Here is a 24,289-nt window from a genome sequence, read left to right on the forward strand (position 1 = left end):
CTTTATGATGTTCATACAGGATGATGGTATGTGGAAGGGGAGAGGCAGCTTGCCACTACTTTGTAGCAACTAACAAATATCTGGACACATTCATAACATGGCTCTGGGCACTTTCTCAGAACGAAAGAAAAATCTGTTGGGCAGAAATCACAACATGATTTTCAACATCTACAAAGGACAGTTAACATGGGTATCATTTGGCCTTTCTCTGCACAGTGGAAATTGGCAGTCAGTATTATCAATAGAATGTTTCATCTTTATTCGTTCTGACACAGATACTGAACCTCATGAATTTTAAGGAATTATGAAGATTTCAATCCTCACTGAGATTTTTTTCTAGATAGTAACTTGTAAGCCAGTTATCTGGTGAGTTATTTTTTAAAACTAAACTAAAATGTGCATACATACATACATACATATATATGTATATATATTTCCATTTGAAGGAGTTATATAAAACATTGGCTTTTTAAAACACTTTCTTCAGAGAATATAATTAGTTTCCTGTACCTGGGGGGAAAATTACGTACATATTCAGTGTTCTCATGAGAAACTCAGGATGATGGTTTTTGAGTGACAGGCAGACGAGTCATATGTCCAGAGCCTCTCCTGAAGAAGTCTCTGTCATGTGCATACAAGGGTGACTGATATAAAGGAGCATCGGGGCTGCTCTGGTTTCTATGTAAACTGCTCCTCACAGGCTCAGGCTTGAAAAGTTGGTCTCCAGCTGGTGGCCCTGTTCTGGGAAACTGTGGAACTTTCAGAAGGTGGGAGCCCAGCTGGAGGAAGTGGGTCACTAGAAAGAGCTTTGAGGTGTATAGCTCATCTCTGTTTCCTGTCTCATTTCTGCTATCCTCTGGAGATGCAGAAAGCACCCACCATGGAGCTGCTTGCTGTCATGCCTTCTCAACCCTGGTGGCCTGTGACCCCTCTCTCAAAGAAATAATTCCCTTTCTTCCATAAGCTGCTTATTGACAGACATTGAGTCACATCAATGAGAGAAACATCCAATACCAGTGTAGACCACCAAGGTTTTTGAAGAATTAAAATCTCAGGGGAAAGATAGGCAAAACAGACAGCATAGAATTCCTTCCTGTACTTTCAAAGGGTATCTATCAATCACCCATCTATCTATCTATCTATCTATTTATCTATCTATCTATCTATCCATCTATCTATCTATCTATCTGTCTGTCTGTCTATCACCACCACCATTAGCACCACCACCACCACCATCATCATTATTATCATGCCACAGTCTTACTATGTAACCCTGGCCAACCTGGAACTCACTGTATAAACCAGTATGGCCTCAAGCTTAAAGAGATCTACTTCCTTCAGCTTCTGCCTTTTGAGTGATACAGTTAATGGCCTGGCCACCACACCTGGGATGTATTATATTGTTTTTAATGTGTGTGTATGTATGTGTGTGTGTGTGTGTATGTGTGTGTGTGTGTGTGTGTCTGTCTGTCTGTGTATATACACTCAAGTGCAGGTACCTGCAAAAACTAGAGTGTCAGATCATATGGAGTTTGAAATCGGGTGGTTTCAAGCTGCTCAGCATGGGTTAACAACTGAAACTTGCATCCTATGTAAGAGTATCTGTGTTCTTCACCACTGAGCAGCCTGTCCATATTTCTATAGTTTTCAAGATGTGGCCACAAAACCCATAAACAACTGATCATTTCCCTATGACATTTTCAGCAATAGGCTCAATGATCTGAATGCAATAATCCACTCTTAGTATGACACTCACTGCTGTAGGAATGATTAGAACAGAGCCCATGCCAAGAGCAGCCCAGCAAGCTGTTTCTATATCCTGATGATCCTGGGAACCTGCGAGCTCCAGACACTCTGGTGCTATTGCTCAGGAAATACTATCATCCCAGAGAGAAGCTATTATTAAGGAACAGAGTTATTAAACTATGCAACAAGTCTTCAAGTATCCTCTGTTGAAAAGGGGGGCTTAGCAGGAATTTATTACCTTCCACCCCGATTCCCCATCTTAAATTCCCAGCTCTGCCTATAATTCATCATCATTAAAGTCATTTATCACTAAAACCTTATTCATGTGCATCTTAGGGACAAGGATTCCAAGGCTTATGTGATCCCTGCCTTTTTATTTTATGTCTTCTAGGATTATGGCAGAAGAGAGCTAAGGGGTCTGAGTTCGAGTCTTGACCCCCATCCCAAGCTGGCCATTTGCCTCAGGGTCAAATATGTGATCTCTCAGAATCCCAAATGCTTCCTCTCAAACACAGTGACTAGTATCCCCCTAACTGAGCTGTTGTGTCCATTAGATGAGATAACATACATTAAAGTGTTGTGCATAGGACCTGGTAGCCATGAGATACAAACAAATCTCTCCTAACCATACCATTTATTACACCAATAATAACCATTTATTACACCAAAATACAAAGATAGCTCTTTTTTTTTTTGCTTTCAATTTCTATTCTTAATCCTATTTTTATTTTCTTCTATATTAATAATTCATTCTATAATACTCCTAAATATGTTTTAGAGCTATGCCTGGTGTGTGGTCATAAATTCAGAAAAGTGCTGGAGATTCAGATTGTTTGGACTTAATTTATGCAGAGAGTTCTTAGTCCTCATGGGTCTGATTACTAAAGTTTGGGAAAGCCTGAACATGTATGCTGTTTAATACCTTCTTTTCTTTCCCCTCTTTTCTTGTCCTATCCTGAAAATACTTTCTCTCCCCCTCCCTTTCATTTTGACACACTTTCCCAGAATGCCTTTCAAACTAGAAGTAGCTTTGATGGCATTATCGTCAATGATTTCCATATGCAAAATGTTCATCTGCTCCGCACAGCAGAACAGGTCAGAACATCAGGTCTTTAGGCACTCATGTCCTGTTTCACGTTTTTCATCTACATCTGTGGGGCTGCACATGTGTCAAAGCAAGTGTGTGGAAGTCAGAAGACCCCTTTTAGGGGTCAGTTCTTTCCTTCCATGGTGTGGGTTCCAGGGATTGAACTCTGGTCACCAGGACTGGCATCAAATGCCTTTACTCGCAGAGCTGTCTGACTGGCCCCCAGGATGCATCAGCATTGGACAGTTTATTTCCTCATGCACAAAGGTACCAAATCTTTCTTAAAGCTCTTCCCTTCCCTCTTAGTGAAGCTGCTGAGGTTCTGCAGCAACAGCTAGACAATTAGCTTGGAAGCTACCCACTTCTCACTAATTTGTTCAAAAACTTAACAAGTTTCAAAGACAAAGAAACAGAATACTTTATTATAAAACTTATAAAATAATTAAATATTACACATATATTTTGACTTTTTCTCTATAATCCATGTTTTTTTTTTAAATTCAACATTTTTCCTCAGAATATCATTTACTCAGAGAAGAGAGGTGAGAACACGTAAGAATAGGCTATTAATAAATTAATTCTTTCCCATAAAATAATAAAGCGATAATTATATAAAGTCAAATAACTTCCGACTTTTTATAGAGCAAGGGAGTGGTAGTATGGATTATTTTTTTTTCCCTCATATCAAAATGGCTACTGAAAGTCTAATCCAAGAAGGCCAAGTTGCTGCTCTTCACTTCCATGGCATGCAAGAGCTCATGGCTCCCACTGGGATGGGGACAAAGAATGCTGTTAAATTTAACAGACCACTGTCTCGCTAGTTCTGCTGAGCTGGCAAACCCCTGTTTGAACCAAGACTCCGAGAAGCAGTAAAAATGAGTGTACATTCATCAAAGAAGTTTGGGGGAATAGAGTAGTATCGTATAAACAAGCCCTGTAGAGCCACTTCTCAAAGAATTACAGGGGGGACAACAGTCTTTTAAGTTACTCTGGTTTTGGCAAAACAGCACGGTACTTTTCCAATTGAGAACAATTTTAAGCTTGTTAATGCCCATCAACAGCTGGCTCCCGATGATCAAAACTCTCATCTGAGACATGGGGAGATGCTGTTACTCATGGAAAGATCTTGGTGAGTTGTAATTTATTAATGTAGTAAGAAGACAGATGGATTTTTCTCTAGCCACTGTGTTTTATTTATTTTTCCCTTGTTGACCAAGTCCCAGGGCAAATTGAAACTTGTCAGTTGGAAAGAGAAAAACCACAGGCAGCCTTTAATTTTCTAAGCATTCTGATGATATGTATGGGGCACTATAAATGGCTGGCTTTTCCCGCCTTCAAGCATGCTATTTTACTAGTGAGCACCTATTTTTACCAAAAGCGAACACATCAACAGTTCTTGTTCTCAAAGAACAGGGTACATCCCCTGCCTCCCACATTCCCATTCAATAAGCACCAAAAGTTACGAGGATGATGTCACGTGAAAGGCATCATCAGTATTTGACATTTTTTTTTCCCCTTCAGGTGTGAATTTTAGTTCCATGGAGAACTTAAATAGTCCATGTGGCCCTGTTTCCAGAATGTTACTGGGAACATGTTTCAAGTTGTTAATTTCGGTCTTGGAGATTCACTCTAGGCAGAATATACTTGAAACTAAATAAAAACAACAACACACAAAATAAGATGAAGCTTGCCAGTCCAGCAGCAAGCACCCATTGAGCACCATTTGGTGTCAGAGTTTGACACAATAGATTCCAAGCAACTGTTAGGCAGTGTTCTATCCATGTATTTGATGGCTCTGAGTCTCAATCCTTGACCTGAATGAAACCTTAAAGACTCTTTTAAAAGTAGACGTCTTTGCTGGGCAGAGGTGGCCCACGCCTTAATCCCAGCACTTGGGAGGCAGAGGCAGGTGGATTTCTGAGTTCGAGGCCAGCCTGGTCCACAGAGTGAGTTCCAGGACAGCCAGAGCTACACAGAGAAACCCTGTCTCGGGGAAAAAAAAAAAAGACGTCTTTGCTGTTGAACCCTTTGATGTTCAAGAGTACGTGTGTGAAGACAAGACCTGTCCCAAAGTCAATGAGATTCCATTTGTCAAAATGAAAACTTATTTCAGTATGCTGCATCTCTCATCTTCCAAATCACAGTGCAAATCAAAGGCTTTTTTTTTTTCCTTTTAAGTTAGATTTGTCATCGCTTCTCATTGTCAAGTGCGTTAGAGTACCATGTGCTTCCAGGGGTTGACTAAGGAGGCTGGTGGCTATCTGTCCATTCTTTAAGCCCTATGGTATTTCCTCTGTGGTCTGTAGTCTTGATATGAAGACCTAGAGATGGATGGTGGTAAGGTCCTGGTCTGGGGAGGGTAAGGAGACCCCCTCAATCAGCTCTTCCTTGTGCATGATCTACAGCACTGTTTTCCATAAAATTTGTGGTTGCAGACTCCGTGCTGAGGGACCAGGTGACACCAGCTGAAGAAATCCACACAAGATGGGTCATCTGAAAGGACAGAAAGCATTTAGCACTGTGACTAAGACTTCTGGCCTTCTTATTAAGACGAGGGCCTATGGAACAGAGCCCTAGGCCCACTGCCGTTCTGCCCATTTAAACAAGAAGGCAGTGTTAGAAGAAAAAAGCTATACCCAGTAGGAGGACAAGTCTACTTGTCTGCATATAGCCTGGCAGTTAGCATAGACATAAGGGGCCCTGGGCAGTACCTTCTACAGGAGCATTTCTTAGTTACTCTCCTCTTGCCTTTGGATATGCAGGGAAGACCCACAGCTCTCCTGACTCATTTTGTATGGGCCCCAGCTTAGATTCGCTCTGTGACTCACATCTGTCTACAGTTCCTTAAGTCTTGAGTTCTTGCCCCTTTCACAGTCATTCCCAGGAATCCCTTTCAGAGACAAACCAGTTCTTCTCAGGCCCCTTCCCATCTCTAAATAGTCCATCTCTAAATAGTGGGGGCTGAAGCTTTAGGACCTGAAGCCTGCCTCCCTGACTCCATCTACTACTCTCTTTCCAAACTCATGCTGATGAGTGATGCAGCAGTGAGCTTAACTACCATAGTCCCCTTTACTGCTCCCCAGACTGTCCCTAACATTCCAGGTTAGTTTCTTCTTCTCTCCTCTGCCCACACAAAGAAACAATCTACCGCTTGTCCTTGCAGGGAGGGTCCTCACTCTAGCTTGCTTTTCTAGACTCAATTTACTCCTCCTCAGTTTTCAAAACTCATATTGAACCTGGGTAGCTAAAGATTTAGTTTTGTTAAGTCCTATCCTTTAGTTCAACAGAAATACAAGTGCTGTCTAAATTTTTCTTTTTAGAAAAATTATCCACAGTGGCTAAAATAATCAAATTAAAGCATATGGTACAGGAACTCAGGTGTAAAAGTAAGGTGGGATATTCTTTTCTTTCCAATGACTTCTGGAGATACACACACACACACCCCATACACACTAAACTCAGTGTTGATAACTTTTACCTACTGGTAAATGATATGAGAGAAAGAACAATAACAACAATATTTTTTTAAAATCAGTATATGGAAGAATGGAGTTTAATTCCCTGAAATGGACATTCCTACAGGTTGGGCATTAGGCACCAGAAAACCTGGTTTGAGATATACTAACTAGGTTCATGATTGAAGTTAGACATTAAGATGAAGATTCAAGTATATTCCATTTGCCTAACGTATATGTATATACATATACTGACACACATATATGAGTTCAATTATTATATATGTGTCTACCTCCGATGCTTCAAATCAGTTAGCATGTATCTCTGTACCTTAGTCATTCTATTTATAGTCTAGATTATTCTGTTGGCACACCAGAAGTTTTGGAAGATAATATAGGCCACTGGAACTATGGTCCTACCTTCATGGTCATCTATTTTTGTGTTCTTTTCAGAGAAGGTCCTGCCTTATACCCTAGGATAGTTTTGAATTTGTACATATGCTTTTGTGATTATAGGTAGGTACTACCATTTCTTGACTAACTTCACCATGATATCAACTTTCCCCTTATTTAAAATCATTTAAAAATTATGTGTGTGAGTGCTCTTTCTACATGTGTCTACGCACCCATGTGTCCATGCAATGCCCATAGAGGCCAGAAGGTGACAACGGATTCCCTGAAACTGGAGTTCCATGGTTATGAAGTGTCATGCGGGTGCTGGGAATTGAATCTGATCCATTGGAAGAGCAGCTAGTGCTTTTAACGACTGAGCCATCTCTCCTATGAACAGAATGAAATTTTAACCCAAGCATACATCTGGGGCCATGGGCTTCATGTAGGAGAGGAGGCAGAGTAAGAAAGGTCAACATGCTATATGCATATGGTACTTTCTGTGCTTTGTGAATGTTGATGATAAGAACAGTTATGAATGGCTAGGTATCTGAAATATCAACCAGGCTTACATTATGGAGGCTGATGTAAGAGCCTTTTCTCTTTGCCTCTTTCCACACATGCCAAAAAGCAGCAAGCGCCATTGGCTAAGGCTTCAAAATCTGCCTAGCTTTCCACCTTCCTTACTACCTCCCTGTTAAAACAAAACAAAACAAAACAGAAAAACCTCCCCCATCTCTCTTTGGACAGCAGCAGACACTTCTCTATGAGGAGATCCTGTTCTCATTCTACTCCAGGTGACCCATGGTTATGATCTTACAGACCCCATGGTTTTCCATCCTAGCTGGCTAAATCTAATATCTCTGTGACGACTGATAAGACCACTGTTGGTTTGTGTCTCTCCAGTCCTCAGCTGTGTTCCTACTCCAAGTATTGTTCTGTTCCTTTGTATTTGCCATTTCCTCTGCTTAGCCCATACAAGGTCCACCTTTCTTACTTCCTGGAGCCTTCTTTGAAAGTTGCTTTCAATTCTGGCATCTGACTTGACCATTCTGTCAAGCCTGGTTTCCCCACCTCTTTCTCAATGTGGGTATCTGTTGTGTCATCCACAAGGCTCTGTGATCATTAATAGCTTCAGAATAGGACCCTGCTTGTCATATTCTTTTACACAATCGGAGTCCTGGGGATACATGGTAAGTTCTTAGTGACCTTGATATGAACAGACTAAAGGGCATCACCACTCTGTTCATACCATTGTTGATTTACTGCATACTTAGTGGCTTTCATGAGCTAGGGAAGTATTAGATACTAGAAAAACAACACTGACATCATTGTTGTCTCTCATGTGCCTGTCTGAGAGATGCTCCCAGGACTAACCAGAGTACTAAGGGGTCACATCTCCTTCTAGGGTGATCTGGCTACGGAGATAGGGTGGAGATGGGGTCTGGCAGAACGTGCCCTATCACTCTAAAATACTAAATCTCCTCCAAATAGAATCCCAGTGTTGATCACAGATGATCCTGTTTCAGCAGCCTCTATATCAAAGTCTCTCAGGCTCATGTAGAAAAGAAGAGGGAAGAGAGCCCACGTCCTGAGCCGCCAATCAACTGCAGCTGAGACAGGAAGTGATACAGGAGGACTGGCAGGGTAGAGGGAGGTGCTAACGGACAGCACCAAATGTTATTCACCGCAAAGTGGACAAAGTGGGCCGAGAGATTCGGCAGGCTCAGAAAACCTGTGATTGAGTGAAACAGAAAAGAAATCCCAGCAGTCATGTGCTGCAGAAAAACTCTGATCCAACTGAGAGATATGTCCTGGTGTGTGGGGAGCCGCAGCTGCCACCCTATATATATATTGAACACCTGGTCTCCAGCCAGAGCAGAGAGCATTGATAAACAAGCCCTTAGTTGGAAAAGCTGAGTGCCTCTAGTTTGTGATGCAAGCTGGCATGATTTCTCATAGCCTATTATGCTTTGCCATGTAGCCAATGCTGATTGGGACCAGGGAAAGTATTTAACCCACAAGGGCTGGGGGCTGGAATAATAGAAAGTAAGATGTGATGGATAGGAGTAAGTATGTAAGAAGTAAGATGTAGGAATAGAAGTAAGGATAGAATTAGGAGTAAGTATGTAGGGAATAGAAGTAAGTAAAGATAGAAGTAAGATGTAAGGATAGAAATAGAATAGAAATAAGATGTATGTAAGAATAGGAATAGGAGTAAGTAAGAAGAAAGTAGCAAGATGTAAGTAGTAAAAGTAGTAAGATGTAAGTAGTAAGATGTAAAGATGTAAGTAGTAAAATAGAAGTAGTAAGATAGAAATAAGTAAGATGTAAGAAGCAAGATTACAAGGTCCCTGATTAAACTGCACGGGGAAGAGCTCGTTGTTGCCTTCTTATTTCCGCTGGACGGAAATGCAGCCAACACTAGTGTTTGCCAGACTACTGTAAAATGACTTGGATTTCTAAACACGACTCTGAACTACTCATCAGCACCTGCTGCCCTGCACTTGCACCAACTAAGAACACCATCATTTTAATGGGTTGTAAGTTTCCTGTCTTGCCAATCAAAATGTGAGCTCCCCTGGAAGAAATCTTATTTACCTTTATATTTCTATTTGTCAGCAAAAATTGCATTTTCTTTTGAGGGAGGGTCTCATGACTTAATATGTGGCCAAGGATGGATCCAATCCTCCCGACTCCACCTCCTAAAGGCTAGAATTACGGGTATGCATAGTTTTCGGTCATGCTGGAATCGAACACTGGGATTCGTGCATGCTAGGCACACACTCCACCAACTGAGCTCCACCTCTCTCCTCCAGATATCTCATCTTAAAAAGGAAGAGTGGTGACACAACCTGAGACTGAATCACTGAAAACCCTCATTGAATGAAATGTTGCCTTCAGATCATTCAAACAATATGGTATCGACAGGAACTGCCCCAGATAAGCATGCAGTCCCATGGGTGCTGGTGGGAACAGGGTACCAGAGAGTTGTGCAAAGTACAAGGTGCACAACCAGCTATAATGAGCTGTGGAAAAGCTTTCTTAAAACTGATGAAATTGATGGGGAAAAGGATCCTTTACCTCTCTTTTCAGGAGCTGGACAGAAGTTGGTGTTACAGGCTCTGAGCACCGGAGGCTTCTGATGGAGCAGACAACTTGAGGAAGGCCGGCCTTGCTGCATGCAGTGGACAGATCGGATCTGGACCCCTCCCCCACAGGTTACTGTGCACTGCCAAAGAGGGAAAGAGAAGGGAGTTTTATACCTGTTCAACCAGACAGCATCCTCTCTGAGGTCAGTGGCATTAAACAGAGGGAAGCACAATATTCGTGAGCAAGATTCCTGTAAATGACAGCAGTCTACAGCCAGGCTTAAGCATATAGCCCAAGTCTATTCAGCCCACTGTGAGCTGTGTAGTCCGTCAGAAAAAGCTTGGGCAAAGGCTATTGTACCACCTGAGCGTGTGCATCCCCAGTTAAGGGGTTTATAAGGAGGTAGGCTCCAGAAGTGCCTTCAAAACTCAGAAACAAATCCAGACATGGCCAGGGATGGAGTCTAAGGAACCAGGGAATCCCACCCAGATGCCAGAATGGATGGGTTTGGTTTGAAAGAGGGGCCATAAAGGACCTACTAGCTAGAGACACTTAGGGATGATGCTTAGCCAGGTTTTGAGGTACCATAATATTTAACGGCCAGGGATTTTACTGTCCAATTAAAAAGAATCTAGGCTGTGAGTTTCTTTTTGTCTCCAATGGCTACATGAAAAGTTGATGAATCTTCAGCAGAAGGACAAACAATGGAATATTGGGGGAGGGGCAATGCTGTCAATAGATCATTGCTGTTTTGCTCTAGAATGGGTTGCAGGCGGATGAGGGTATCATTTCTTACAAATACTGCTCTTCAGCTTGGTGCTTGGAAGGAAAGAGGATGCGTCTAGGAATTATCCCAACATTCAAATACAAACGTATGATTTCTATCAAATTGTCTGACTCTAACATTTTTAAAAAAGTATATACCATTAGCATTTAGGACAAAAGTCAGCCTTTATTATACAAAAACAGGTGTCTGAGGAGGAAAGCACCTGGCTTTCTATTGGCTTACTTCTGATCATATTTACTCATTCAGGTAAAATTATATGATTCTCATGTGTAAAAATGTCGTTATATTCATTACACATGGTAGTGGGTATCAAATTTCTAAATGTTAAATAAAATCACAAAATTTAGCCTATAGCAATAGGTGGATGTGTCTTACCATGCCCCGTTTATTAGACATATTCAATTACCTTTCATTGATGATTTATTCTCAGGTCCTACTCTGTACCTTTCTGTGTTACACACAGGAGCCACCAGGGCCTGTGTTTAAGTTAAGGGTGTGGTGAGCAGTTTCCTTTACATTAGTTAGCTCTGCAGTCTCCATGTCTCAAGGATCTCAACATAGCTTCCAGTTCTTATGGAACCTAACTAGTGCTCCCAAGAAAACATGTCTCTATCGGCTGATGGCTGAACATTCTTACCCTTACCTTCCTCATCCACAAAACCGGGAAAATAATGGTTAACACAAGAAATAATACAAAGATGGAATGAGAAAGTGCATGTATATCATGAACAGAAAGCACAGGCAGGGGTTGGCAAAAATTTAGGGTGTGTCCTTTGGAAACATGTCGCTCTAGCAACCAGGAAGTACAGGTAGAAAGCAGCATCCCTGAAGTGATGGCTTCAAAAGCAGCATCCCCGAAGTGATGGTTTCAAATGGCAGCAATCAGCAGTCACCATGAGCACAATGTCATAGACTTTCTATTTAATGCTTTACTTATTTTTTCAATTTTCTGGATCTAAAACTATGGTTGCCAGACTGTGGTACCTGCCCAGGCTCATATAGAGGGTGGGATAGCTCAAATGATGCCAACCATCCCAACTCTACACAGCAGGACAACGGTTGATGGGCTAAGGACAATACCTCTCTGCTCCGTCTCACTTGACTATCTGCCTCCTAAATTGCATACACCAACCTGTTGCCATGGTGATGAATACCAGCCTGCTGCCGTGTTGTACACTGGGCAAGCCCTTCGGTTGCAGGTTTCTTCCAGTTCCAGGCTTGGCTTCTTAATGTTTCGGCATCTCCGCTCTGGGAATGTTATCAGTTTCCCTTGCAAGGTCTTCTCGACGCATTTCAGTTCTCTCTTCCTCACACCCAAGCCACAAGTTGCAGAACACTAGGAGCCCAGAAAGGAAATGTAAGAGCACATACAGAGCTCCACAGTCAAATCTGCTGAGCTGCGTATCCACACAATGTCAACAACATGATACAGCAGCCAAGTCCCTCTGGTTACAGTGGAGGAAATCAACGGCTAGAGCATTGAAGGGATTTTCTCTGAGTTACAAAGAGAGATTCATTTTCATCAGGAATGATGAGATGCCATGTGGATGTATGAGATTGAGGTCATTGATTTACTCACTTTGTCAAAGCCCCATACATTATCCTGTAATAATTTAAAATACTCCTGATTTTGCCTCAGTCTCCATCCTTAGAGATGGGTTGTACTGGAGTGGTGAAGACTACTTGAGACCACTCTAAGGAGTGGAGAGTTTGAGCCATGGAATGAAAATGACCGAGATGGAACCATTTTAGATCAAATAACTGCCTTGCCTTTATATTTACCTGTCTCCTTCTGGGTTAGATGTAAGCACATGCTTCTCTTCTCCATACACGCCCCAGTCCCCACCCCCTCCTTTTTATGACTAAATGTGTAGGCCATAAGCTTTGGTCACTCCATGGCTAGTTCATAACTTATATAATCCATTTAAACTATTTGATATCTACCACAAGGCTAGTTACCTCTCCTCAGTTTCACGGGTCCAACTTCCCCAGAATCTGGGTGAATCTCCTGCCTCTGATTATCTTCCAGAGTTTCTACTTTTCTCCTGGAACTCCCATCTTTTATTTCCTGCCTTTTGCCAATAGGCTCTCAGCTTTTTATTGATAGGTGAGGCCTCTACACAGTGCACAATAATATTATCCCAACAGCTAGATCTATTCTAATAGTGTGATACACCAGGGAGGGAAAGAAAGAAGTCTGAAAGAGGACTGACTGTTTTAAACTATTAGGCAATGTATGAGGTCTTGTTGAAGTGAACATGTCAATGCATCAGTATAAATATTACAAACTATGAAGGTGATATGTTAGCTCCATTGTAAAGATGAAGAGACAGGAGTTAGCTCAATGTTACCTGCATGGTGCATACTGATGGCTGATAGCCAAGAGGGTACATTTTTCATTTGACTATTTTACAGTAATGCTTCTATAAAATGATTGAGAAAAGACAGGGATACTGTAGGATTTCATTCATGATCGGGCCAGTGCTTGATACCCAAGAATAGAAGTGCATTGTAGGAACAGATATGTGCCCACCAAGTTCCTTACAGTAGGTGATGCTCACTGTCGGGTTTAAAAACTAAATTTAAAACAACCTAGGAACCATAGCCCTGGAGTTTCCAGAGAGGTTGAAATGAAGTGGAAAGATCCACACTAAATGTGGATGCTGCTACCACATGGGTTGGGCTTATGGACTGGGTAAAGTGAGAATTTGATAAGGCATGTGGAACACCAGCAATCACGTCCTTATGTTTTGTAGCCACGGAAACAAATAAGAAACAGCAATATGTAGGCACCTGGCACACATATGCACAGAAAGGAGCCATGTGAGTGTGGGTGTGGGTGAGGGAGGGAGTATTTATGAAAATATCCTCGAAAATACCGAGTATCTCCCCAGTTGTGTGCCTAAGCTCATACCTCACTCCATGCAGAGGCAATCCACTGGAGCCTGTTGTTTTTGGGGCACCGTCCCAGCACACAACCCTCCTGTGCCTCGGGTCTGGGGCTGCTGGAACACAGGCTCTCTGGGAGTGTCTCTGCTGCAGGGCCTTCACAAAGGACCTCACGTCTCCTCACTCCTCGTCCACAGGTCTTGGAACACTTGAGAAGAGGGAGAAATGTGTCATTTGCACCCATTTCAGATGGATTTCAGTTGGGTAAACACTGAGAATATAGTAATGGGATATTTAGCTTCTGCTTGAAACATCTGAATACCCCAGTCTGACGATGAACTAAGCTCACCATTGCAAAGGTTTTTTTCAGGCACAGGATATATTGTACAGGAACTTGTCTTCCTCTGTCTGCCATGAGAATTTGTGTAAGGAGTATTACTGTGCCAGCACAGAAAGCACAGTAGAAATATGTACATGCACTCAGTGAGGATGTGAATGACAGTGTCAAAGTTCTTACTCCTAAGAACTTCCCCTTGGGCATGCTTCATGGTGCTTACTACCAGACAGAAGACATCTGCATTCATCAAACATTTCTGAAGAACTTTGTACAATCCAAATTTCTACCCTGGGAAGCTTACTTATTTTTTTCTAAGACCTTTCTTCTTTGGCTTTCCTGAGAATTCTGTAAACCAGATAAGATGGCAAAAAAAAAAAAAAAAATTGTCCTTGAAGCAGCTAAAAACTTGTCAAGATCTCTTAGAAACCTTGTTCCATACAGGGACTGTCTTGGTGATCACCGTGTTAATCTTTGGGGTCATCTTTTTCTTTCAGAATGTCCAAATGAGATGTGGCCTTTGGTACCTAAATGATAGGCTGGTGTAGAATCCTACATGGGCTTAGGGGACCCCTGTAAATTCTCACTCATCTCATGATTAGTACCTCCTGTGGCAGATGGAACTTTGCAATATATGCAGCTTGGTAGGTTTTGGGTTGCAAATTGGATTGCCTATCACACAACTGTCGATCAAATTTCTGAGTTCATTACTATCATCCTTTTCAAAAGAAACCACCAAGCACCAAAGCCCAGGCAGTTAGCTGCTAAGAAACAAACACAAGCTGGTGAGCAAGTTGGAATCATGAGCCATAGAAGCTCTCAATGCTTTCACATATAATTCCAGAGCAGTTAATATAAATCTTAATTTTGTTTGCAATGTTTTCTCTCAGAAGAGCAAACTATATCCACTGGTTGAAGAAGAAATCGATTGGTTGTTGTGACCCATGTCTAAGAGCTGAACAGCTTTGTGGAAATGAATTCTGTTTCATGTTCACCCTGAAACTACTCAAGACAGTTCTGGTCTGTACAATTCAACTTTAAAAAGAGAAAAGCATTCAAAATATTTCCATGTGGAAGGCTGAGTACTTTAAGATGTGCTGGACACTCTGTAGCGCCCATTTATGTTGGTCCATGCCCATCATATACACGTGGCTCCATCAGTCCTCCACTTGCAATTCTCAATTGAAAAGAAATATTGATTCCATACCATATCCTACTAAGATTTACTCTATGCTGTAAACAAATATTTTCCTCCTTTTGCATGGATCCATTCTTGAGTTCAATATATTCCTATCTACTCTTGGATCCTTATTCCCTATAAAGTACAGTCCTACTTTGATTCAAAATCTTTCCCTTGTCTCTTCTGGAAATTTGGTGGTGCCTTATTAAACTCGGTAAGAAATAGACTTCCTTTAGGAGAGAACAGAATCTTAGGGAAAGCAGAGCAGACGTGGGGCCATTGGCCACTAACTAGCATCATGGTACATGCCTTACACTATTCACCTACACAGGCTAGGATGAGGTAGGGAAATCCTGGGACTTATCCTGTGGTGTGTGTCCCAGAGGATGTTTGCCTCTGTGCTGTAGACACCAGGAGGGCCCATTCCCTTCCAAGGTTGTCTCTGAGATGAACATGCTCCCAGAAGGATATAGTACATTTACAAGGTGTACAGAGCAGGCAGTTCTTACTCTATGCCTCTTCTGACTTCATGATGCTCTCTATCTATGCCTTGTGACAACTGCAAACTGGGAGCCATTTCTTATATATTCTTTTAGCTCTACGTATTTGCTACTGAAGCAAAAATTACATTTTTCCTTTATCTTGTTCTTTGTGTCCCTTCTTATTCACTCATTCACTGATTCACTCACTCATTCACTGATTCACTCACTCATTCATTCATTCATTATGCGTAGAGGTCAGCAGATAACTTACAGGAATTGTGTGGGTACCGGGACTTGTTCTCAGGTGGTTGGGTCTGGTGACAAGTGCCTTTACCCATGGATCCATATCTCTAGTAGCCAGGACTAAGTGCCAGTCCCCCTTCTATCTGCATTTGTAGGCTGCCCTAAATAATTTCCATGCTAATTTCTGGATCATTAAGGAAGAGTCTAAGCTCTAGTATAAGAGGTCCAAGACTTCCAGCCAGATAAGAACCACTAAACTGGTACTAGCTGAAATAAAGATCCCCTAATTGATTCCCCTCAAAGATGCACAGAGCTGAGCACCCTACAGGCTGCCGAGTTGCTTGTATTTCTACCATCTTGGTTTTTTCATGCAGACCAAAACCAGTGCTTCCATAGCAGTGCTAGTTACCTGAGACCAGGGCCCGGGACTCCACTCTGGAGGGCAGGCATGGCTGTTGCAGACTTGAACCTGAGTGGGCGTGCTCACTGGACAGAGGGAATGCAGCACTGCCTCCTCTTTCTGGAAGGGCTTCTTCTGCACACACCGTATCTTGCGGCTCTGCTGCCCCCCAGCACAGGACTTGCTACACGTACTCCATTCCCCTGGCAACCAACTTTCAGAGAGAACCAAAATTACTTCCTGTAGAGTCAAGGCTTCACAGTACTACTCAAGCAGCTACTGGGAAAGGCTTCACCACCAAGGAAAAGCCTCTAACCCATTTTATAACCAACCAGGGCCACACCCACTAACTGTTCTTTTATGGTCATTGAATCAGACACCCATTGGGATAGCAGGCATGCTGTAAGGAGACACATTTAATCACCACAAGGTTCTGGAAAATAAAATATGCATCCTAGCCTTCTACATGGAAAGAAACGCATCCTACTCTCTGAATAATTCATCCAAGCAATTATGTGTCAAGGACTTAGGCACTGGGGTCGGAAAGATGAATGAGGTCTCAGTCTTCCCATAAGGGAAGGCTCCATAAGGGAGCCTCCTACACAGTGAAACTGTGGATATGCACATCAAGACAAGGCTGGCTAATAAGTACCGTGACCCAGATTAACAAAAGTACAACCACAAGGATAGTGGAAGTGGAAGGAGGAGGAGGGGCGAGTGTCTATGTGGGAGAGGGAACACCTCATGGGAGGAGACTCTGGGAAGCTCTTTCTAAATGAGCAGCTCCTTACATTCCTTTTCTGGTTGGTCTTACCACTTACTAATGGGTCCGAGAACTAACCTCACATGATCCACTTAGAAATGGCCAGATAAGGTTTTCCAGATCTATCTAAGTTGTGATGCATCAATGGCCATCTATGGCAAGGATGATGCCCTTTCAAGACTTCCTTCTGACTGACTGAAATGGTATGGTTTACAAATATTAAAAAGAAAGGAGAAATAGATGCTCATATCTAACTCGAAGTGGTGAGGTCTACATGTACTATTATGCTAAATACTGATTATTTTTTAGAGAATAAGACCAAAATCAGTAGCTAACCATGCTTTGTTTAGACTTCTACAATTTCATTACCTTTCTTAACCTTATTTCCTCCCTCTCTCTGGTTTCCACCTGTGGTGGTTTGAATATGCTTGGCCCAGGGGATGGCACTATTTGGAGATATGAAGTTGTTGGAGGAAGTTTGTCACTGTGTTTGTGGGCTTTAAGACCCTCATACTAGCTGCTTGGAAGTCAGTCTTCTCCTGTTTGTCTTCGGAATAAGACGTAGAACTCTCAGCTCCTCCCGCACCATACCTGCCTGGATACTGCTAGGCTCCCATCTTGATGATAATGGACTGGACCTCTGAACCTATAAAGCCAGCCCCAATTAAATGTTGTCCTTGTAAGAGTTGCCTTGATCATGGGATCTGTTCACAGGAGTAAAACCCTAACTAAGACACTGCCATATCATGCCTGTGTGTGAAATTAAAGCCCTTCAGTCTACAGAGTCAAGCACGGAAGTGCTAGCATTGTATGTGTTCTAAAATAATTACAAAATTTACACCATCCTAGTTTTTCAGTTAATAACAATGGATCTAATAAAATAATTCCTCAGATTTATATAATTTTTATACCTTACAATATCTCTTAAAAAATAGTATGAAATTGCTAGTTTCACCATTTGCCTACGAGAATGGTGTTTTTCTGTTAAATTCAAGTTTCTTGCCTTTTGTGGCAAACAGGACGGGTTGTACATGCACTGGAAAGAGCATCACATGGGCACTTTTGAGCAGCAGGCCTAGCCTTCTGTCACTGATTCCCAGGCTACATTTTCAACTGACTTCACTGTCACCTACTTCTACCGTAGGTGCAGACTTCAGGTTGTCCATTTCATCCCTTACTGCCTAATACCTAGCATTTTATGGCACAGGGCTTTGCATCTCAGTTCTTCTTAGCCATCATTTCCTTTCCCCCATGGTAGGTTATTGCTAATGATTGGGACTGTATCCTGTCACCCCCACACCACACTGCTCAGCTCAGAACCTGATGTACAGTGAGTCCTGATGATATGCTTGATGCAAAAAAAGTAACAGAGTCTGATCAGGTGGTTCCTTTGTCCCTGTGCTTCTCAGAGTCAAGAGCCTTCTTTCTAGTCTACGCTTGGGGAAGAGCAAGTCTCCTAATTGAATGTATTGACACAGAGAACAAAGAGAGAGAGGGCAGAGGAGCCCACCCATGATACCAGCTTGTAAGAGGCTGCTCTGATTTCCAGACAACAAGCTTGTTCTTCACAGAACAGCACACAGGTTTCAGTGGAGTCAAGAAGTTCTAGACGGCCTCAGCATGCTCTTTACACAGAGATATGTATCAGAGACCCTTTCTTTTGCTAGGTGGTCTAGCTGGTGATAGGAGGAAGTCCTGAAATCGGAAACTATCATCTTGCCAACCAGTGTTATGATTCTGTACGTAAACAATAGCATATATACTATACCCACTTCCCCTAAATAACAGATGAACCTAGTCAAAATAGTCAAGAACATTTTCTGTTCAATGCACCCTCAGGCCACTGTGGGATTGCTTATTTGTTGGAAAAGGAAGAAAATCTACAGAAACCCTCTCCCCATGCTCTCTTCTCTTATAGTCATGATTAGCTTCAGAATCAGAGAGAAACTGCAGACAGGATTGGTGGGTATCTGAAACCCCAAACAATTATGGGAAAATGAAATATTAGTTTTTGCACATACATATATATCAATGCACATGCATACACATGCGTGAGCACACACACGACTGTGTCACTTATTAAAATAATCTGTATGACCCCTGGTGACTTCACCACTGCTTTATATAAGTATATTTGGCTTAAGATAGACCACCTAAGAAGGGACTCTACTTGGCCAGGAAGCTTACTTAGATTCATCTTTCTACAGTGGCATGATTAAAATTAGTGTGAGAACAAGCCCCCTGAGTACTCCGGAGGAACAGTCATCCGAGGAGTCACCACTTGGCCTTCACCTCTCTAGCTTGCATCTTACTACCATGCAATTTGCATTTTTGGTTTCATGGTCTGCATCATTGTCATTCTGCGTTCTTGGATGACCTACATAAAAGCTAAGCAATGCTCACATTAAACTAATATAGGACTGTGTGTCAGTTAAATATCTGCTTGATTCCATTATGGAAAGAGGGTAGTCTCTTTAAAAGTTAAAACGGGAGGGGGAGGCCGTGGCTATGGCTCAGTTATCAAGCACTTGCTTGGCAAAGCATGAGGCCCTAGATCCAATTCTTACTACTGTTGGGGGAAGGAAAAAACATCTTTTATACATCAAGCTTCCAGAGCAAAACATAAGTATCTGATATGTCTAATTCACATTTTTAGGTCTTGTGATTCAACTTCAGCCATTTTTCTTTTCCTAATTTTTATATTAAATATTGTGTTTATATTTGAATCCCTTCCAACCAGAAATATGGGCTGGGGGCTTTTCATTATGTCTTACCAGTAACAAAGTTGTGGGAGAACACATACAAGCAAGGAGGCGTTTGCAGACGACTTACTAGGCTGGGCAGGAGAAAGCATTGCATAGCTTGGGTTCTGTTGCCGGCTTGGTTCTTACACTGCAGAATGAGGAATTGACTTGGGTGTTTTGATCTCGTAAGCAAATGGCCTTGATGCTTATGTAACCTAGTAAGACACCAGAAGTTACCCAGTGAGGCACACAGACAACCCATTTAATTTAGTTTCCCAGCTTAATTTGGGGTCAATCAGTGTTCCAGTATCCTATTTAAGACACGGGGTTTACATATTTTGTGAAAATGGTTCCCTTGGATACAATTCCAACCCACTGGAATTCCATTTATCCCCAAGATAATAGATTTTATACTTATATACTTTTTTAATATATGCTTTTAATTTTCAAGTGGATCCTAGAACCATCAAGTGATAGATACTATTTGAAACAGAGTAACTATAAAATGAAATGTACCAGGAAGCTTGGACATAAATTGTACAGGTCTAAATGGAAAATACTTATATCAATAAAGCACCAGTTAGACAGTTGGAGAGGCAGCTTAGCAATTCTCTCACTCTTGCCTCTAGAAGACCAGGGTTTGATTCCCAGCATCCATACAGCAGTTCATGACCATCTGCAAGGTCACTTCCCTCTCCAGCCCTCTGTGGGCACTGCCCACATGCAGTACAAATACAGACAGACAGGCAAAACACTCGCACACATCATAATTAAGCCACTCGTGAATTATATGTGAAAACCCTAATATGCTATTTCACCATGAGGTGATACAAATATAGGTAAAAAGTTAAGCTCTGAATATCCACATTCATACTTACTAGCTTATGAGTGGTCTGTGTAAATATTTGTTTCAGCGGAACCAGGTGGCCTGGTTCCCAGTATTTAAAATTTCCCACCGGAGTCACACATTTCTTTGTAAATACTCATGTTTAGCTTCCAGATAGGGAACACTGCTTGACTTTCAATTGTTCCTTGTTTTTTTCATTTATACGTTTCCCCCCATCCCCTTGAAACAGCATCTGAGGCATGATTCAAATGCCACTCTCCCTTTATGACTGACAATCAGCTACATTCCTCAGCTAAACACTTTCATTTCCTAGAGACATGGATCTAAACCGCCCTGCAGTTCCCAAGAGTTCATAGTGTCCTTCTGTAGCCTGGATAACACCTGCAAGCAGGGATGAGCTGGGACACAGAGTACCAAGCCGCCAGTTACCTCCGCCGCAGGTGACTGAGCAGTCAGACTGCACTGTGCGCCAGGTGTGATGGTATCTCTTTGCCGCTGGCTGAGTTGCATTCAGAATCTTGGGCAGTGCATACTTCCAAGTGATCCCTGGATTCTTGCCTTGTGTCAGAATCTGCATAAGGTGAGATAAAACTAAAGAGATCAGCATACTGGCCAGACTGCAGAAATCTTGTTGACCATTTTAAAGGTATTTATAGGTCATTTGAGTCCTAAAGTCAGGTCATTTCTTGTTCCTAAGAATGTTACATGCTAATTTTGAAAAAAGCTTCCCATAACACTTTAAACCATTAGCTAGCCTTCCTAGGATCAAAACTAGGGTAGATAGATGCTGAAAAACCCGATTTGATGCCTTCTGTAATCACATAAGAGTAAAGGCATCACCATCAATAAAGCAAATGAGCCTTTACGATGAAGGCAAATTGGTCAGCAGGACGGCTCAGCGGCTGCAGGCACGATCCTGATGGCCTAAATGCATCCCTGGGAGATGTGTGATGGTAGAGGGAGAGAACAGAATCCATGAAGTTAAGCTTGGACCTCCAGCGCTCACACACATGTGAGAGTGTACACGCATACATGTGCACACACACACAATACACCCACACATAGTAGAGTAAAAGGTCACATCATTGGGTCTGAACCTTAGACAAAGCACACTCAGTACTGTTCCAGGGCTAATAGTTAAACTCAATGAGAGTGTCTCTATACTGATCATAAACTGACCAATAAACCTTTATGACTGAAGCTCAGCACACAACAAGTAGGTCTCCAAATCATAGCATATTTTACTCAGAGCTGTCTGTCCCTACTATACAGTCCATGTAGGGTTCCAATAGAATTTTCAAAGATAGTTGGCTAAGAGAAATTGTCTACATATTATGTCTAAATGGAGCAGTCACACGGATGGGATAGATATCTCAGTGGTTAGAAACATATGTATTAGACCCTGATTAAGTCCCCAGCATCCTTGCTGGGTGGCTCACAAATGTCTGTAACTAAATATAGCTTCAAGGGAATCAACATACACTTCCGGCCTCTTCAGGCACCTGTATTCATATGTGCACACACATAAATACACAAGCAAAGACACAGACATGCACACAAACATAAACACATTCGCATATATCTACATAGTTAAAAATAAAATAAAACCCAGTAGAGTCAATATATGTATGTAGTACAAGGGATTTAATCTAAAAAAAAAGGACTTAGGGCTAATCTGACCCCATACATATGCTGTGACTTCTGGTGTGCGATGGCCTATGGATCTCCTTTAGCTATCAGGTACTCTGACAGCATTTTTCTGTACATTATCTCAGAACATTCTTCCAACAACTCTACAATGCTTTTTTTTCTTCATAAAAATAATGTGTACAAGATCACACAAATGACTATAAATAAAATCTAAAAAAAAAAAAAAAAAAAAAAAAGACCATGCTTTTCCAATGCCTTCTATAACCTTTTTGATGTGAGCAAATACTCTCTGGGTGTCCTCCCTTTTAAACCATTCCCTTTTTTAAGAATCTCAAGCTCAATTCATGAATATAAATAACTAGTTTTCTCCTACCCCATGAATCTTGTGGAAAATTCTTCACCACCAGAACTGGGCATGCACACTCCAGAGGCAAAGGCTACAGCCAGTTAAAAATAGGAACCTCTGGTCTCTGTCTGCTGGGATCCCACCTCAATACCTCAATTAAAGTTGGCTGGGTGGTACTGTACCACTGTACCATACTGCTCTTTAAGATGCCACCATATGGGTTTCATATTGCTGGTAGCTTAAATGCCTCCAGAAGTATTGTGTGCCACTGAAGGGAGCATGGCGTGCACATCACGTGGTAGTATAACCAAACCAATCATGGAGTGTTCTAGACAGAGTCACGTCAACAGACGGATCTGGATAACCCCATCGCCACACTTTGTCACATGTGAAACTAATACACCACACAACAGGAAGAACCATTAGCATGAACTAACAACAGATTCTCACCAGCTGCCAATTAAACATGTTCTGCTCTCCTTGTTGGGCCTTTTTACTGTGTTTCTGCTAATTTTCTGGAGTCAGATTAAGTAAATTCAGGCAAGTCACTGTCAAACTAGAATTGGAAGAGCAGATCCATATTCAGAAGCTGTGATGGTTTTGTTTTGTTTACTTAAGAGAACCCAGAATCACCTGCAAAGAGACTCTCAGTGAGAGACTGTCAGGACCAGGTTGGCTTGTGTGCATGTCTGTCTGTATGTGTGTGTATTTGTGTATTTGTAAATGTGTGTATATATGTATGTATATGTATGTGTGGATATGCATGTGTATGTGTATATGTATGTGTGTATATAGCATGTGTATGTATATATGTATGTATGTGTATTTATATATGTACATTTGTGTGTAGACATATATATGCATATGTATGTGTGTGTATTTGTGTATATGCATATATATGTGTGTATATGTATTTGTATGTGTGTGTATATGTATGTATATATGTATGTATATGTATGTGTGTGTCTGTGTGTCTGAGTGTATGTATTTGTGTGTATGTATATATGTGTATATGTCTATGTGTATATATTTGTGTGTATGTATATATATGTATGTGTATGTATGTATATGTTTGTGTATATATGCGTATGAATGTATATTTGTGTGTATGTGTGTGTGTGTGTTGGGTGAGGAGCTTACTTTGAATGCACTAACTGGTATAGAAAAAGATTCAGTTTAATAGTAGAGAGCACCATTCCCTGGTGTTGGGTCCTTGACTATATAAGAATAGAAAACATTTACTAAGCACTAAGCAGGATGCATTCATTCTCTTTACTCTTGACTATGGATATGACATCACTTCAGCTTCCTGTCTTGATTTTCATCCATCACGGAAGGACTGTAATCTTGAACTATGAGCTAAAACACTTTCTCCCTAAGTTGCTTTTTTTTCTCCGGGTATTTATCACAGCAACAGGAATGAAACTAGGACAGAAGGTGATCTTGCTCTTTACTGATATTCCCTCCCACCTGCTCCTCAGCTAAAGCAGGTTGACAAATCTTAACACTCTTGATTGCCATTGTCTCTGTGCAACAGAAGACCTCTGAGATGCAGAAGAGCTATGGCAGCCAAGGAAGGCCTTAGCGGGGTGATGCCACAGTGTGGTGAGGGGCTCACATTCAGCTGCATGTAGCAGAGGCATACCCCTGTGTGCTCTGGAGAAAAAAAAATGTGCTTATCTCTACTTTCTAGTGCCACCATACCTTTACCAAAAATAACTGCTGATGTTTACTGCTACAGGTGAAGGGAGTTCTACAAAAATACAAAGAAAATAGAAATACAAACTTTTTTTTTTTCTACCATGTGTGTCCTTTTGTCACCGGGTTATCTCACTAAGGACGATATTTTCTTT

General features: G+C 41.6%; 1 protein-coding gene across 2 annotated transcripts in view; it reads right to left on the minus strand.

The window, feature by feature from the left end:
* Positions 1–4,848: 4,848 nt before the first annotated feature.
* Positions 4,849–24,289, minus strand: part of Adamts18 (ADAM metallopeptidase with thrombospondin type 1 motif 18) — a 151,221-nt gene continuing 131,780 nt past the window's right edge. For both annotated transcript variants that reach the window (XM_031341504.1, XM_031341506.1), the window contains 7 exons: positions 20,870–21,011; positions 19,682–19,808; positions 16,096–16,300; positions 13,473–13,655; positions 11,691–11,894; positions 9,763–9,910; positions 4,849–5,326 (listed from right to left, as the gene is read on the minus strand). In XM_031341504.1, coding sequence (XP_031197364.1) covers positions 5,211–5,326; positions 9,763–9,910; positions 11,691–11,894; positions 13,473–13,655; positions 16,096–16,300; positions 19,682–19,808; positions 20,870–21,011 — 1,125 coding nt within the window. In that variant the 3' untranslated portion in view covers positions 4,849–5,210. The remainder of the gene's footprint in view (positions 5,327–9,762; positions 9,911–11,690; positions 11,895–13,472; positions 13,656–16,095; positions 16,301–19,681; positions 19,809–20,869; positions 21,012–24,289) is intronic.

Source organism: Mastomys coucha, unplaced genomic scaffold (genome assembly GCF_008632895.1).
Source record: "Mastomys coucha isolate ucsf_1 unplaced genomic scaffold, UCSF_Mcou_1 pScaffold22, whole genome shotgun sequence".
Classification (NCBI taxonomy): Eukaryota; Metazoa; Chordata; class Mammalia; order Rodentia; family Muridae; genus Mastomys; species Mastomys coucha.